The 17,775-nt window shown below is 37.5% G+C and overlaps 1 protein-coding gene across 1 annotated transcript in view; it reads left to right on the forward strand.

Moving 5' to 3' along the window:
• Positions 1 to 7,049, forward strand: part of WWOX (WW domain containing oxidoreductase) — a gene marked incomplete at its 3' end in the record, with an annotated part of 133,676 nt that extends 126,627 nt beyond the window's left edge. The window contains exons 7-8 of the mRNA XM_009578956.1: positions 2,976 to 3,161; positions 6,785 to 7,049. Coding sequence (XP_009577251.1) covers positions 2,976 to 3,161; positions 6,785 to 7,049 — 451 coding nt within the window. The remainder of the gene's footprint in view (positions 1 to 2,975; positions 3,162 to 6,784) is intronic.
• Positions 7,050 to 17,775: the final 10,726 nt, after the last annotated feature.

Genomic DNA, 17,775 nt, shown 5'->3' on the forward strand with positions numbered 1-17,775 from the left:
GCTCTTATACCAAAAATTGCATCTATGTTGAAGAAACTTGTTCCTTTTTCCCAGCAGATTTACAAATCTGTAAATTAATTCTTGCTAGAGCTTTTCATAAACTTTCAGAAGAGATGATGAATCATCCAGAGTTTCCACACATGCACTCTCAAGCTTCATGAGGCTTTGTTTTCCTCTTGACAGATGCATCTCAAACAGCATTACTCTGAATGAATGAACTCGGGTTTAAAATGAGCCTCAAAAGATCGGGTACCTTTTAAAAAATATATTTTTAAAAAAAGTATGATCCTGCATGTCTTAGTAAATAGTCTGCTTGTGCTATGTTGAGTGAGACTGCAAAGATGAAAAAAAGAACTGCCTTTTTTGCAAGTTGGTTTGAGCAGAAAGAGAGAACCTTGCCTTTAAAAGGACAGTCCCTCTTTATCTTCAGTTTCTTTTGCAGGTGTAGTAAGTATGTGAAATATTATGTGTATAAGTGTCACTGACCAAAAGGCAAATCAGAAATTCAGCACTTCAGAAAATGAGCTTCCCAAAGTACACAGATATTTCACACTGCTTCTGAAGCTTTTTGTTAAAATTTTCCAAGTTGGCACAGGTACAGATATTAGATTGTTAACTTCTTATTAAAGCAGACTACATTCGTAACTTCCCAGTGGGCTTGAAGTTGAAGTTTATTTCAATAAGGAAGTACGGCCTACTGTTTATGTTGATGATTATGCAGCTCTTTCAGCATTCAGCTGAAGTGCATTTGATTCCCTCAGAAATGTTTTTTTGAAAACTGGGCTATCAAAATCTGGGGTTTTCAAACATGCCTGAAGGAATCTAATTACGTAGGTTGGTTTGACAACCTGGGGTTTTGTGTTTCACATTCTTTTCAGAATTCCTTTTGCAGGTGCTTAGAGTTGAAGTATATGTGTCCTTCCACCACGTAGGAAAATGATCTGACTCTGGGTCTCCTGTCATCTTTTGTGTGTAGGGCTGTGAGGAAGTACTTAAAAAGAACAGAGGGCAAGCAGCTATTTTTCCTAGTTGTGCTTCATTTATTATCTTCAGAATTAGAGTTTATGTTGGGTGGTTGATTTTGTATCATGGGATTTGGCCAATTGCAGTAAAGACATAATAGCCTGGAACAGGCTAAACAAAGAAATGTGACAGATCTTAATATTGTGGTGTTAGGACATCACAGATATTAGCGCATGGTTAGTGCAGGAATGAAAGGTATTTGTTTGACAGTCATTATTTTGTGTGACCTTTTCTATTTAATTATATCAGCACCAGGGATGCCAGATGCAGACTCTCAAGTCTAAGGTTTTCAGCTCAGGTACGCTTGCTGAGGTCTGCTGTGTCAGACTGACTCAAGGACAAGAATACACTATCGGTGCCAAGGTTTCCTTAGAGGTTGAAACAATCTAGCAAATGTAGATCCATCTGAGGTCTGAGAACCAGAGTCTTTGCTGTGTTTCATAAGGTTTGAAAAAAGACACGAAAGAACAGAAAGGGTGTTTGTCCTTGATCTTGCTGTGGAGGTTGGGAAGGCTGCAAGATGTGTAGCATCCTGAGATTACAGTGGAGATGTCAAGGAATTTGAAGTTTTCTGGACTGGATTTTTGAATGAGAGAGGTATGTGACACCCAGGTTCTTTTCTAGCTTAGTTTGGTAGAATCTTACCCTTTGCAAAGCAAATCAGGAATGCTTCATTTCAGGTTCCTTCATCGTGGCATTCCTATTTAAACTGAGTTAGCTGAGTTCAGTGAGGAAGGATTCTGTCTCAAGGATCTCATATGTGTTGTGTGCAATTTTTCCACCAAAGATTACAGCTTCTGGAGGATGTTTTTATTTTCCAACTCAGTCTTTATCAACTTGTATTTTTTTAACAGCATACTTCACAAGCTGCAGAAGTATAAAACATGTGGGCATATGCCTTGCTGCATTGTGGCTTTATTTCTTAATCACTTTTCCCCTACCAGTTGTGCAGATGTCATGAATAGGTGTATACCGCACATAAGAAAGTGATAGGAGTTGCTCCCCCCTTAGGAAAAGTTTCTTTTCTAAATGCTCCAGAAGGAGACTGTTTCCTGACCAGCAACTGGGAGAACTGAGGTATTTCTGGTGACCTGCCCATGCATGTCAGCCATCCATCTGCTGATCACTCTTGTTGTAAATGTTCGGGACATACGGAGTTTGCTATGGTCCTGTTGGTTCTCGACATGCAAAGTGTTACCGTTCTACTTTGTATTTTTGAAGAAAGTGGAAAAGCTGTGTGGTCTGGTAGGTGTCTTGAGATGACATGTTGTGGTGGGCTAATTTATTACAGTAGATTTGGATAGTGAGAAAGAAAACAAAAATTAGAATGACACCTTCTTCTCCCTCCTCCACGCCACCCTTTCCCCAGGCTCAACTTCACTCCTTCATCCCAACTCCTCTGAGCGGGGCAGGGGGATGGGGAGTTGTGGTCAGTACCTAACAGCTCCCCTCTGCTGCTCCTTCCTCCTCATGCTTCTCCTCTGCTGCAGCACTGGGCCCTCTGCACAGGCTGCGGCCCCTCAGGATCACCTGCCCCAGCATGGGCTCTCCCCAGGCTGCAGGGAAATCCCTGCTCTGGCACCTGGAGCTCCTCCTCCCCCTCCTCCTCCTCTCACCGTGCTGTTCACGCTGCTGTTTTCCACGTTTTTCCCCTCACTCCTCCCTGCTGCGTGGTGTTTTGCCCTTTCTTACACACGCTTTCCCAGAGGTGCCACCAGCGTCGCTGAGGGGCTCAGCTGTGCCCTGTGGTGGGGCCGCGGCAGAACCGGCTGGAACCGGTACCGGGCAGCTCCTTCTCACAGAAACCACCCTGCAGCCGCGCCGCTGCCGAAGCCTTCACACCTACACCCAAGATACACCTTGGCCCAGTTCACACAGGAATGTAATTACATGTATTTGATTGAGATTTCTTTTTCCTGATTTGATTTTATTCAATACTTCTGATTATTCAGGCCTCTTCACATACTGATCTGCAACGCTGCTGTGTTTGGTGCTCCCTGGTGCTTGACAGAGGATGACCTGGAGTCCACCTTCCAGGTGAACCACTTGGGACATTTCTATCTTGTCCAGCTTCTGGAAGATGTTTTACGCCGGTCATCCCCTGCGAGGGTTGTGATGGTGTCCTCTGAATCACACAGGTTGGTGAACGTTACCTTTGGTTTAGCTGAACTCTGCAATCCTTAGAGCATAAAACGGTTATGGCAGAACTGCAAAAGTTTTTGCAAATGACATGTCTTGCTCTAAAGCATTTGCGTTTGAATAGTCTTTTTAAAAATAGAAGCATTACTAATGCCTGTGGATGTTACTGGATTTGGCTCTGTTGCTGGATAAAGTGTGTTCTAGTTTTCTAACAGTATGTAGGTATTTTTTGATCATTCTTTGTATGAATGCAGATTTTTGCCGCATTTCAGACCACTCATTGATTTTGCGAGGAGATGGAATAATAATTGATTAAATCTGAATGGCATGACCTATATTGATTTGTCATTCAACAACTTCAACATCTTACCAAGAAGAATGTGCAGTTATTTTAGCAGGAGAAACAATGCAATTAAAAACTGCTAGATGAAATCCAATTGTTTTATAATGAGAAATTAGGGAATTCAATGCAGACATTAGCTGTATAATTGTAAAATGGGAAGTAGTGTAGTTAATACATATTAGAAATCTGGCCATGCCTCTTTTGGTGATTTTTTTAATTAAAATGTTAGATGTTTGTCTTTTCTACTGCAAGAAGTACAGTTGGCAAAAAAGACGTTGATAAGGTTTGCCTTATTTCAGACATGCTTGTGGTGTTTGTGTTAAATAAAATCCATCTTTTCAGTTATTAAATAAAGTTCCTTGTGCAAAATGCATGCCCCAATTCTGAATTTTAGTGGGCACAAACCACTTACTGCCTTCTGATTTAGTTCTGGGACTGCAGGATTAGACCTATAATGTCCAGCTTTAAACATAACTGTTGATTTCTATTTCACTTTTGGCCGTATGTAACAGCTCTAGCAAACCAAAAGGAAGAATGTGTGAGTGCTTCCCCCCCCCCCGCCCCTTCATATTTCTGAAATGTTTTAGTGACCCAGAATGAAGCTTATTTTTTTAATCATGTTTCCATAAAATGTAACCCCAGGGACCTGGTAGAGAGAGACCAGCCAAGGGTCGGGCTGAAACCTTTATCACTTCCAAACACAGGGGCTTATGGTATAAATGACACACTGCAGATAGATTTACTTTTACCATTTTAAATTTAGGATGGCTGAAATGAAAGGAAGCAATAGAAAATGGCTGTAATAATCCTCCCCGGTGTTAAAAGACATGAAATGTCTAGTAATTAGGTGGTAACAAAATCTGGACATCCTTATCTTTGCAAATCACACCAGGTTTGTGAAAGCAAGTAGCAGAGTCCTGTTAGGAGTGAGGGAGGCTACTGCGGGGCAGGCAAGATAGCTCTAGAAATAAATCTGCCAACTCCAATCACTTGCCAGATGTGGAGGGCACAACGGGATACGTATAAATGAGCTGTTATTTAATGGGAGATTATGTTGAATTGTCAGCTGCTTGTTCCCCTTTGTAAGTTTGTATCTCTGATAGTATTTTAAATGACATCTTTGTTTTTCACTGTATTAAGTGCTATGTGTAACTAGAGCTCACATCTCTGGACATCTTTATCTGTGTTTTCGAAAACAGTTTTTAAAGTGCTCATTGCTAACTCAGTAAGATCAGCCAAGGTTTAGAAAAGCCCATCAAAAAATAAGTAAAAGTCTATGTTTGAATAAAATAATAAACGCAACTAGTATATTTCCCTTTTTCTAAGGGGTCCAATTAATGTATTATGGCATATCTTAACACTTAAACTGATCATTATTGTAAATAACTGTGCTTTTTCCCCCAATCTGTTTAATGGCAAGAAGTTGATGTAAGGAGTTAGTTTAGACATTAGGTATTATTGGGTAGTAGTACTTTCTGACCTACTTGAGAACTCTGAGCCTTAAACTATGTTGTAAAACAGAAGTGTTGGTATCTAATTACTTCCATAAACCTTGGCTGGATCTTTTCACTGGAGTCAAGACCCCCTGTTAGGGGAAAAATAAAGTCCCATGTTTGCAGAAAATATTATACTAGACTGCTCCAAGGCAAAATATTTATTTGCCTCTCTGGTTCTTCATTCGTTCCTAGTTACTTCTCTGGATTCAGCACAAATGAATTCTGTTTAAATTAAGCTTTTGGGTACTTTAAGCACATAATATTAAAATCAGAATAATAAGTAGGTTGACTTTCCTTCTGTCTTTATTTCTGTGTTGTTAATTTGATTGCACAGCCCTTATCCTACTGAATTCAATGAGATTGCCAACATAAGTAAGATTGACTCACATAAGCACACTTGCAGGACTGGACTCAAAATATGCCACCGTGTTTCCATTATACAATATACACAAAGTATTTTATTTATAGATTATTTTTGGTGTCATAAATGATTACTTGAGGAACGAAATTCCTCCAGAATAGTCCTGTTAATTTCAGAAATGTATTTTATCTAACCAAAAATTATGGAAGAGAAATTTGAAGGGCTAATTCTGCAAGATACAGAACATCCTGGATTCCTCTTGAGTTCAAATACTGTAGTTGCTTTTCTGAGTGTTTTATAATTCTGCTCACAGAATGAATGTAGAAATTCCAGCTGACCTCTTCATTTCTGGGCATGAGATGCAAAATTAGTACAGATACTTTAAAACATTTTTCTAGTGTGTACGATAATTATGTTTATCCCTGGTCTCCCCAGCTGATTCTGAAAACTATGAGTATTAAAAAGAGCTTGCTAAATCTTTTTTATTTTTAGTAGCTCTTCTGAATGAAACATAGTTCTGTAACTAAATGTAGTATTATTTTCTAATATTAAGATATACCAGTAAATTGATAAATCAAATTGTAAGAATTGGGGGGAAAAATGCTATATGGAAACTTCCTTTTCTTCATCTAAATGTCTTTAGAACATTCACTGCTTTGTTATTAAAAAAAAAAAAAAGGGAAAGAAACAAACAGCTGGTGTTTAATGACTCTGTCAGACCCAATTAAAAAACATCAACTAGTTACTTTGATTTGTATTCAGCCATGCCATGGGTATACTTAAAAACATTATACTCTGCCAGAACTCATTTTGGCTTTGTTTACGTTTATCTTTTAAACATATAAGACTATTGATGGCAAGTTACCAAGGTTATAACCCCTTTATATTCATCAATTTTTAATCTAAAAAAGAGTCTAAGAGGCAGTGAGACTCATCCATAGTTACTTGAACACTTACATGAAAGTGTGCAGTATGTGAACACTGGATGAAATAATCAGGGGAAGAGAAGAAGAGGAAATGAAAGGATGCTGGTTTTCTCTGCTTCTAATGCAGAGTTATTTTATCCTACATTATTTCCTCCAAGCTGATTGTGCTTTCATGGATCTATGGCAAAATATTTTTTTGGATTTAAAATAAATGTTTCATAAGTTATATACGATGCCTTTAAATCATTAAAGCCTTTTTTGACTTGTTTTTATTTATCATTTGCTTTTGCTAATTATTCAATAATTTTACTGCCGTATTATATGGGACTATTCCTTGGGTCTCAGGCAATTTCCAGTAGATGCTTTCAACTGCTAAATAAGCTGTTGTTTTATGTTGGTTCTGGCCAAGTTCTACTCTGTTGTCTACATTTTATGTTGTTCTTAATGAGAGAGAAATTTACTCTGGGATATCTAAGGCATATTTACTGGTTTTTAGATTTACAGAAATTAAAGACTCCTCTGGAAAACTTGATTTCAGCCTGCTTTCTCCATCTAAGAAGGAGTATTGGGCTATGTTGGCCTACAATCGTTCCAAGCTTTGCAATATACTGTTCTCCAACGAGCTGAACCGACGCCTTTCTCCCCATGGGGTGACGTCTAATTCAGTCCATCCTGGAAATATGATTTACTCCTCCATTCATCGTAACTGGTGGGTGTATACCCTGCTGTTTACCTTGGCTCGACCTTTCACCAAATCCATGGTAAGTGAATGACTTACAGTATTTTACACATCTTCATTTTCAAAATCAGGGGAATGAAGTTATAAAAACCCAGATGTATGTATCTGCTTTGACCTATTGCCTTTTATAACTACGACCCTGATTTTAATGACAAACATCGTGCCAAGATAGCACTCTAGAAGAGGATTCTTCAACCATTTTAGATTATTTTTGTCAATATTCAGTAAAGGTACCTTGTTAGATGGAGTGCATAACTTCCTTGTTTGAATATATGATTTTCACTGTGATTAAGGTAGTTGTACATCTTAGGTGTGGGATAGTTTAGAGTTATTTCTGTGCTCAGTATACATAAAACATAAAAAAAATTGCTTTGGTTTTTAAGTGGAATATGCTTGACTGCATTTTTTATGTAAACAGATGCCCTAGTTAGAAAAGATACTACAGACATTATTAATGGCTGAGGGAAAGTGCTTTCAGTGGTAAAAGCACCTTCATTCATATTTAAAAAAAAAAAAAACAACCCAACAATTTTGTTGATTCTTACAAAGCACTGAAGGCAATGGGTGTTTTCCCTTTGTCTCCATTGGACTTTGGACCGGGACCATGACATAATGAAAGGCTATGCAGTTCTTTCATAACCAACATTGTGAGGCTTCATTATGTAAGAATTGGCAGCATCTCCAGCGCTTGGAGGGGTTACTTTTATCCCTTGAACCTCTGACCCGGGTTATTTATAAGGAGTCTGAAGTCTTTTTTTAGGCAGAGGATGACTTTTACTTCATTGAGAAGTGGCTTCCTTTAACCTTACTGACTGTTTCGCATCCCTTATTCACTGACAAAGAAGGGTATTCCCAAAAGGGGAAGCAGAGAGAGGGAGCCTCCCTTGAATGTTTGCAGCTATGAATCAGGGAAATGAAAAGATTCATACCTCTGCAGAACTCATCTAGCCATGGCAATTTGTTCAAGTCCAAACCAGGCTCCTTTTACAGAAGACTCCACAACTGACAAGAGTGGTTGTGGTGTGACGTAACTTACTGTTTCCCTAAGCTGGCGATACAGACCAAATTAATTGGTTTTATTTGAAAAAGAGCAGCGAAGGAATTGTTGAGGCAGAGCGATCCATCCTTAAGTAGCTTAATCTAGCGCATAACCTATAGTAGCTGAGCAAATCAGTGCTTGAACTTGTATGTATAGCTGCAAAAAAGTTTGCTTGTACATTTCATTATCGTTGAGATAATGAAACTAATCTTAATTTATACTGGGTTAATGTAAGTGGAAGACACATCTTATAGTGTTTAAAACTCTGCTTACGTGTCCAAAAATGAACAGCTTCTTGAACAGTACTGGATCTTCAGTAAGACCCGTGGAGCAAAAATACAAACACTCTACTGTGGTGTACTGACAGTGTGTCAGTCAGGAGAGTCTTCACACCTCTAGCCTCTGCTTGCAGTTTGCAGCCTGTACATATGCAAAACCTATTTATGTCCATGAGATTGGTAAGTGAGCATTCTGCCACCTTGGGACAAGTAATAATATGTTTCAACAGCATGTTTTTTGACCAGGACCTTTAAAACCATGTCTCTGTTGTGTTAGGGATAGTTTATAAAACAAATTCTTTAAGTTCTCCTGAGAATGGGTAAGTGAATGTTATCAACGTCCCGTGAAAAGGATCCAGTCTGGAACTTTTATGAATTGCTAGCTTTATTTGCTCTGACATATTTTCACAAAGGAACCTTTTGTGTTTGTTGCTCAGATAATCTCATCCTCTAAGGAACAAAATAAAACACTGACGTTCATTTTGAATTCTTTAAAACAATTGATAGATTTTTTTACAGTATCTTATTTATTTATGGGTGGTACATAAAAGAGAATACAAAATATAGTACAAAAAATATCAGCACTGAATAATAGTGCACTCTAGTCCAAGCCCAATCACCAGTAAGTCCTTCTGTGTTTGTATGTATTTCACTGAGGTTATTTGAATGTTATGATGGAGGGTATGGGTTGAGGGTAAGCATCAGTTTTATAACTCATGTTCTGATATGAATTGTTATGTTCCCCTGAACCTTACCAATATTTCGATTGCCAGTAAAACTAGAAAAGTGCCCTTTCCTGGGTATGCAAACAAGCTAAGCTGAAATTCTCAACATGTCAGTGTAAGAGTTTTTCTATTTTAAGATTTGTAGGGAGCAAATGATCTGCTGCTTCTCCTTTTTTAGGGACTGCGCTGTCACCAACCTGGAATAGACTTTGTTGAGGATCTTTTTGTGGGCTTCCTCTCAGGATTTCTGTGGCAGCTCACCCCAGAGTTTAGATGAGTGTTTTGGTCAGAATACTGGGCGCGTATCTTAGAGCTTAAAGCTGCAGTCCCAAGGTTGTGAACTGTATGTTCCCGTGTTTTGCAAGGATGTCTGCATTGCACAATGCAGCATGATGCAGCAGCATTTAAAGTAGTTGCAACTGAGCTGGGTCCATAACTGGAATTGAGAGATCCGTGCCAAGGTTATGTGGAGAGAGGTAAGGTTTATCAGTTCAGGCAAGGTGCCATGCAGATATGCCTGTACCAGTTTTGATCTCCGAGGCAGTAGCTTTAACTGCTGCAGCATTGTGGTACGTGGAGAGCCTAATCCTTGTGGAGCCAGTTTAAAGCTCTTAGTACGTTTTGAACTGTAGAAGCTCTTGGATTCTGTATAGATACATGCACATATGTGCATATATATATACACACACATACCCACGCAGACTGCAGCTGCACATACCTGATTCTAACTAGGGCCTTTTCGTATTATTGTAGTAAAAGCTGTTAATAAAAAATAATTACATCTTTAATTTCATAAAGATAGACTTACTAGATGTTCTGAGAGTGGTGGATAGCTCAGAATCACACTCATAGTTTCAGCTCTTTTGGAAACTAGATGCTAGATGCAGGAGAAAATTAGAAAATACATTTGTTTCCCTACTAGTTTTTTCCAGAACAATATAATTCTTATGTTCTGTCCTGGCTGCAGGTTGCTACGGAGAAATTAGTCTTCACACCTTTGACTTAGTTGTCATCATTTTCTTGGTACTTATAAAATCATCTATTTAAAGTTTACTTACTAGAAATCATAACAGTTTAGTAATTATTTTGTTTTGTTTCCAACACTGAAGAAATACACATTGTGTATCTGAAATATATTTTTTTAATGTGGTTGTTCAGTTCTTGAATGTTGAATAGCTCCACTTTGGTTGATGACGATGTAGTATTCAGAAATGCATGTTATTGCATACTGTGAATTGTCATTTTGGGGAGAGGTCATGCAGCCTCTGGCACATGGCACTTGGGATATTCAGCATGACAGAATTTAGCTTAGGAGACACTGCTGGTAGCTGTTCAGTTTTGGCTGATTCCCTGAAGCACTGAGAATCAGTATTGTTATCACACTCTTATTTATCTGTTTGCTGTTACTTGCTGCAACTACAGTGACTTAATTTCAGTAATTAGGACACTTTATGAAGTCAGGCTATTTTAAGTTTAAAGAAAAGGTTTGCAGATCCCTTAGAATCTGGTTTTCCTAGAAGAACAGACACACTTAGATAGAGTTTGTCTCTTTCAAGTGTGAGGCTTTTAGAGGCATAATTTTAGTTGTTCTGTAAATGGTCATAGCTTACTGCAAGAAGAAATGCAACTTCACATTTTCCAAACCTGTTTTATGAGTGACTACAGCATAAAAATTATGGTATGTGAACTCTTCTATTGAATCACAGAGAGTTGTCTGCTCAGCTTTTGAAACATAGTACAATATTTAAATCACTGATGGTTATAGGTATACAGGAAGTACTTTTGTTAAGTAGAACACTGGAAACAGAAAGACTATTCCTTTTTTCCCCACCCACCTCTTTTCAAGTTCTAAAATCTACAAGGATTTGCTAGACAGAAATGGAGACCAAGTATTTTTCTGTAGAAATAGCAATAGTTGCAAACAAATTACCATTTTATTATTGTAGTAACTGTAGCTCTACTAATGTTCAAAGGGCCTCTCTTTTACTTACCGCTATATAGTTACTCAGTAAATTGGAGAAGCTTATAATATATTTAAATGTAAATTGAAACAAGTGGCTGCTGTAAATAACAGATTGGAAGAGAAACTCTGAAAGTAACTGCGTAGGCCACGCATATGGTTAGCTGATTTGATCTAAGGCTTTAGGGTTTTGTTTCCTTGGGCTTTTTTCCTACTTTCACCACCCCCACCCCCATCTCGTGCTCTTTCTCTCTCTTTTTCTCCTTCTCTCTTTCTCTCTCATTTTCTCTCTCTTGTTGAAAGTTGGCTCAAGAACAGTTTGACTGTTTCTTTTGTTTTAAATTAATGCTAGTCATTCAGAACCCATCTGATTTGTTACTATTTACATACAAGATTAAAATTAAATACATTTTCGAGCTTAAACTGAGTATGTTATCTAGTGTCACCCCCAGGTGATTTTGTGAGTGTACAATGGCATATAAAATTAGAAGCAGAGTACCATTATCACACACTTGTGATAGTCTTACATAGAACCAAATATTTTTGTTGGCAGGTAACAGAGCAGAAAGAATATCATGTGTTAGAGTAGCAAGAGCTTAACAGATGTTTCGGTGAACTGGATTTTCAAATCCTTTTACATTAAGAAATGGCTAGGGTTTGTAGAAGTTCTGAGACTATTGGGTTACATTTCCTGTTGCAGTGCAAAGCCAGCCATTGTGCTAGAGTTTTAGCAGATGTGTTACCCCCTTTTAATGGTTGGGAATAAAATATTGGTTCTGTTGCTGAGATATAAATTAAAACTAGAAGAGCTCAACCTGTCAACTTTAAACAGCCAATTAGCTGCAGTAAGACCATTCTGCCCCTAATTTTTCATTGTGTAAGAGACTGATACTTGAACTGCTCTTTGAATTCTCTCTCCTCCCCCAAAGATAGTAGCTTTCAGAACTGGATTTTGTATTTAAAGTACTTGCTATTGAGAATTATAAGGAATATTTTTAAGGGCCTCAAAGTGTTCTGCGTGTCTTAGTTTTACATACAACAATGAATTCTTGTCATTCTGATATTACCCCAGGAGTGTTTTAGGCAGTTGGCATGTATTGCAATGCTCATAAGGGCAGGAGGAAACCCCTGTGCCTACAACTGCTTCACTGGTTTTACTTTTGCCATATGTTGGAAGTGTCTAAATTTAAATTTCATGTGATGATTTTCTGAGTAACATCAACTCAGAAATGCTGTTCTGGCAAGAAATGAATCTACATCTATAGGAGTGACTTGCTTCTACCTAATGATCACATCTGTTTGCTTTTGATAGAAGCCCATAAGAGGCCCTGCAGTCTCATCATCTCTTCTCTTTCTCCCCTGTTCTTTGCTGAAGAAGCTGGAATAACCCTTAAAGCTGGGGATAGTATTCCCTCCTTAAGTAAACATTTTTTGCTGTCCAAAGATCTGTGTGGGCTGTGTTGAGTTGATGTTGGCTTCCATTACTGAATTCACAGTTCAGGCCAAATTCTGCCCTCAGCTGCGCATGTTCAAGTCCAAGAGCAGTCATGGGCAGGGTGGGTATGTGCGTGTTTCAGAGTAGAATTTGGCCCGTATTTCCTCCCTAAGACATTCCTGAAAATGCACTGGGGTTTCTTGAAAAGCAACAGGCAGTTCTTTTTGAAAAGAGCCTCACAGTTTAGATTTGATCAAAATGGCAGTTTCTTTTCTCAAATTAGTTTTGGGCAGGAAGTGAAAGAGGAAGGCAGAGTGAAAGGGTACTAACTATCTACTGGATATTAGGAGTTGTTGTAGAGAGTGTATAAATCACATATGCAATTCTTCTGTTTTATGGATTAATGCCTAAAACGTAAATGTTAAAGCGATGCTAAGCAACAGCTCTCTTTTTTTAACATACAGGTTTGTGGACTGTACCTCTAGTAACATGGAAGGACCATTATTTTATTGAACCCTGACAGCATACGCTTCCTTGCAGAATACTGTTATTTAAAATTGTCTGAATTAGGTAAAAGGAAAGAAGGCATATGTGGAAGAATATTTTGACTGGCTGTAATGGGATGGTAAAGAAATGCCTCCAAAGTAGTTGTTAATAATTTTGAAAGGATGGTGCAAAAATTCTTCTATGCACTTAGAATTTCTGTCCTATCTAGTAATAAAATGTAATATAAGCTAGTTTATTATCAAACTTACATTTAACTGATACCTATTTTAACTTCCTGCTAAAATAAATGTAGCATGAAATATGAGGGCAAATTAAATCCGTCCCCCATAACCTACACCACAGGAATGGAAAGTCTTTATGAAAACCTATCCATGTGCCAAACAGAACAGCTCAGGGTCTCAGCGTGCAGAGCAGTGCTTGGGGGGAGCAATGGCCATGGAATTTGCTGTGTCCAACACACCCGCATAACTGTTCGTGGAGCCGCTCTGTTATGTCCTATAGTTTTGTGGAAGAAGTAAGGAATTTCTTCCTCTCCCCCTAGATCCTTGCAGAATTTCAGTATGCCCTGCCAAGTATGTGGGCCACAAGGCAGGGAAACATTTGGTCCATAATGTTTTATATTACCTGTAATTAAATTAGAATTTGAAATTTAAAAGCATATTTCCCTGTTTTTCAGCCTGAAAAAGCTTTCTTGGATTAGAAAGCTATATATACACCTTGTGGAATGTCTGCATACAGGTCTGAATTGCCCACAAATGCTAATTGTCTGTGCAACCTCACATCCAGCCCTGTCTGCTACCTTATTGTCTCCTGCCTGAAATCTGAAAAAGATTGGCCTAATAGGTAGTTAGCAGCATAGAACAGAGTATCTCTTTCTGAAACTTGCAGCAAGTCAGTCTTGCATTCAGTTATTTTCATTTCTTGGTTCAGATTGTTACACCATCTAGAAACAGGCCTTCTTATTGAATAATGGGGGGGTATCGGATTTGTGGGTATAAGCTGCATTACAAATTACAAATAAACCTTTTGTGCTTAACAAAAGGTTTTAAAAGTAAATCTTTTTTATTTTTGCACTCTGGTATGATGCATCCGTAATTTCTTTCTTGTCTGAAAGTCCCAGACTTTCCTTCACTGTACTTTTTTTCCTGTGTTCTTCTGCAGTCCTCCAAAGAAGATTTCAAGTTCCTGTTTTTTCCTTATTCTTATTCCTTCTCTTTTACTCACCATGACTTGTGGAGCTAAACTGTAGCTGAAGTGCCATGGTGTCTCTGAGCAGCATTGATCTGCTCAGAATGTATTTGAGAAACCATAAGGAAGGAAATTTCTGTTATATTACGAGTGTTGAGGTGCTTGGGTGAGACAGGCAAGATGTTGCAGTCTGACAGAAACTGCTGAACAGTTTAGCCTTTTTTTGTCCCTTTACCTGTGTTTTTTTATGTCATTACTATACTCACTATTAGGAATTTGCCTCATCCTTGTGGTAGTGTTCTTGAGATCTTTCTCATACTGAAACATCATCATTTGTTTTATTTGCTACAAAAATTGATTATCTACTGCAATAACTGAAAACAAGTAAGGTATTGATTTTCTATGGGCAAAGATGACTAAAATGTAGAACTGTGAGTTTGAAGAGACTGTAAAAAAAGATTTTTTTATGTGCTTAGGTGGTGAAATTCAGTACTTTCAAAATGCTTGAAATTCTGAGCTTCTGAGGGTTTTTTTATTTTTGCGTTTGCATTTATTTTGCATATTGCTGTACAGGTATTCTTTATTTCAATGTCAAGTATTACAAAGAGATGTGAAGTAGGATGAAAATATAAAGTTTGTGGGGGAAAAAAGGGTAAAGGGGTTGTCCTTATGGGAGTCTGTATTTTCACAGTGCTCTGTGAAAAATTATTTTCATGTTTTTGTTCTGTTTTGTCAGGGAAGAAAATAGCTAAATAGCAGCAGTAGATAATATTCTGGATTTATATGTACAACCTCTTGGCCTCCCTGCCTTCTCCTGACTGATTAGAAATATGTTCTCTCTCAAAAGTGGGTGTATGCTACTTTGCCACGTAGATATAATGTTAAAACTCTGGTTATGGACAGGTTTGTGACACTTCTGGTTTTGTGACCACACAAAAAAAAGATTTCTTGTGTAGTTTACACAAATTAATATTTTTTTACAAGTGTTGCTAAGAAAACAGCAAAGCATTTATCATATAGCTTTGTTAAAAATAATAGATTGGGAAAGAGAACGTCAGGGAAAATACACAGTGAGGAACTTTTCTGAATGTATTGCATACTTGAGTTCTATAAACCAAAAAGTAAACATGCATGTTCATATTCTTTTTCTATCTTTAGCTAACAACAGTAACTTTCACTGGGAATAAGCTAGGTTAAAATTTAGTGATTTCCTGTATAAACAGGCAAGTGAACTTAAATGTCTTGAACGCCTTTTTAAAAAGCGAAAGAGGTTGTCTCTACTTTTTTTCATGCATTTATTTGGTGCTAATGCAAACATGTAGCTGTTAACTTAAGAAAATGGCAGCTGTGATCTAAAAGAGTTTTATGATACATGCTGGTCTCGGTCTTCTTAATGTATCTCTGAACTAAGGTAGTAATTCTTACCTTTGCTACTGGTCTTCCTTCGCTCACTCTTAAACAGTCTTCAGATGATGCTAGTATATTGTTATATTAATAATTTTAAGAAGGTCCAGTAAACAAAAGGGATTTTCGTAGAAATAATTCTGTACTTATTGCCTAATATGGGTTTAATCTTCGATGACTTTGTAGCCTAGCTAGCAGTGAAAATTGCTGGCTGAAATTACTGTGCATTGCCAAAGACCAAATGCAAGTCTGTTCCGAAGTCCTCCATTGCCTTTTGCTTTGTTGCAGAGCCCTCCGGGTGCCCCTCACTGCACTCCAGAGCCCTTTGGTTACAGTTACTGCAGCTGAGGCGACTCAACCCTGCCTGTGACCCCACAGTTTCTCATTTGTGTGCCTGAGCAAGGTCACTTAGACAGTTTGTTGTAAATAACACAGTAGGATCCAGACCTCCATAGCTACCAGCTAGCACATAAATCACAGGATTATTCATTTTCTTTAATAACAAGAGAGTAATAGAGATAACATTTTTATGAATGAGATAACTATAATCAAAAGCAGAGTCAATGCACTGTAGTTCATTTATAATGATCCAATGACCTGTTGCTAGCATTCTTGAAAGATAGTCTCAAATATTCATAGTGATAAAACTTGAGGTTTTAGCTAGCAATGAGTTTCTAATAACTTTTTATAAAAAGTAGTTCCTAAAAACTCTTTTTAATTAATGATTTTTAACTTTTTGGACAGACATTGCTAGTATGCTGTACAGCTAGCAAGTAAATTAAGTACAGCCAAACACAAATTATACAAGGCACTTCAATTGAACTAGATATTTTCAGCTATTGAAATTACGGTGCTATGAGTGATATGAAATGCGAAAAACAAATCCTACGTGCATTAAGATGTAAGATGGCAAATCTGGGTTCCACTTCAAACTATTGCCATCTGCCAAATTTTGGAAGCTGTGAGAAGACCTTAATGATGGAGGGGTGGGGAGGTTATGAACGAATGGCTGTAAGAAGTAATTGTACTTCATTAGTGTGCTTTTCACTTTCTCAATTTTCTTCTCTTAAATCAAGTTTCTCACTGAGTTTAGAGTCCAAGAACTGAATCTTTTTTGGCTATGTTTTTTTTAAAAATGTACATCTGCTGTTTGTTCCTTAAATGAGGAGGAATCAAATTCAAACTCCTCCTGTATCACTAAACTTTGAACTGAGGCCTTCTTGTCCGTGTCAGTTGACGTGGAAGTTAGGCAATACTGCACCTTTTATTTCCTTGAAGTTCTTTCTTCCTTGTCTTTTAGATGCACTTATGTATCTGCTGATACTAAGCCTTCTAGATAGTTCTTTAGGAAATAGAGCTGCTGATCCACACATCTAAAGTTCCACAAAAGCAAGGGTTTTGGACAAAGTTTAGTTTTCATTTCTTTGACCTCTAGAAGGTAAAATCCTATGCCCAAATTTAAAACAGTAAATGGTAAAAATAATGAAATTACATAATTGAACATTGTTAGCCCATGTCATTTTGTGAGCATAACTCACAGAGCAATATAAATTTTGTGGATTCTAGAACATGGTTTATCTTTCCTTACATTTTTTTGAAGTTGCTGTTTATGAATGGACAGGTGTTCAGGAAACCCCAAGCTTTTATTGGCCATATTTAGAATAGATGAAATACCAAATTGTTTAAAAAAGAATGCAGTGTAGATCCTATTTTATGGAACTATTATTTAAATACTATTTCTTAATTGGGGGATGCAGTGCTTAGTTACATTAACATTCCCCTAGAACTCCTTGGATATCTGAGATGCTTTATCATAACATGGTCTTTTCGTTTCGCTCTGTATCATCTTTGAAGAAGTGCCATACCACTTTAAACAGTTCACCAATCAGTTTCATATGATGGATTCTCTTTAATCATTTACATTCAGAGAAAGTAAAATATTCCTTAGGAAGCCAAAGTAATCTAACAGAATGTATAGTGTTTGTGCAGCTGGATATCTTATTTATTTGAAGTTCTCAGGGAAATCTCTTCGGACTTTACAAAAAAGATGGAAGGGTAAACAGTAAGAGTGTCCAAGTAATCTGAGCTAGAAAGTCCCTTCTTTTAGAGCAAAGTCATTAAAAAAGTATATTTTCAAGGTCCAAAAATAATACAGTATATCAAATGCAGAGTACTACAAAATGTTTTTTCAGTATTTTCACTATTTTTATAT

Source organism: Fulmarus glacialis, unplaced genomic scaffold, assembly GCF_000690835.1.
Source record: "Fulmarus glacialis isolate BGI_N327 unplaced genomic scaffold, ASM69083v1 scaffold31155, whole genome shotgun sequence".
In the NCBI taxonomy this organism is placed as follows: Eukaryota; Metazoa; Chordata; class Aves; order Procellariiformes; family Procellariidae; genus Fulmarus; species Fulmarus glacialis.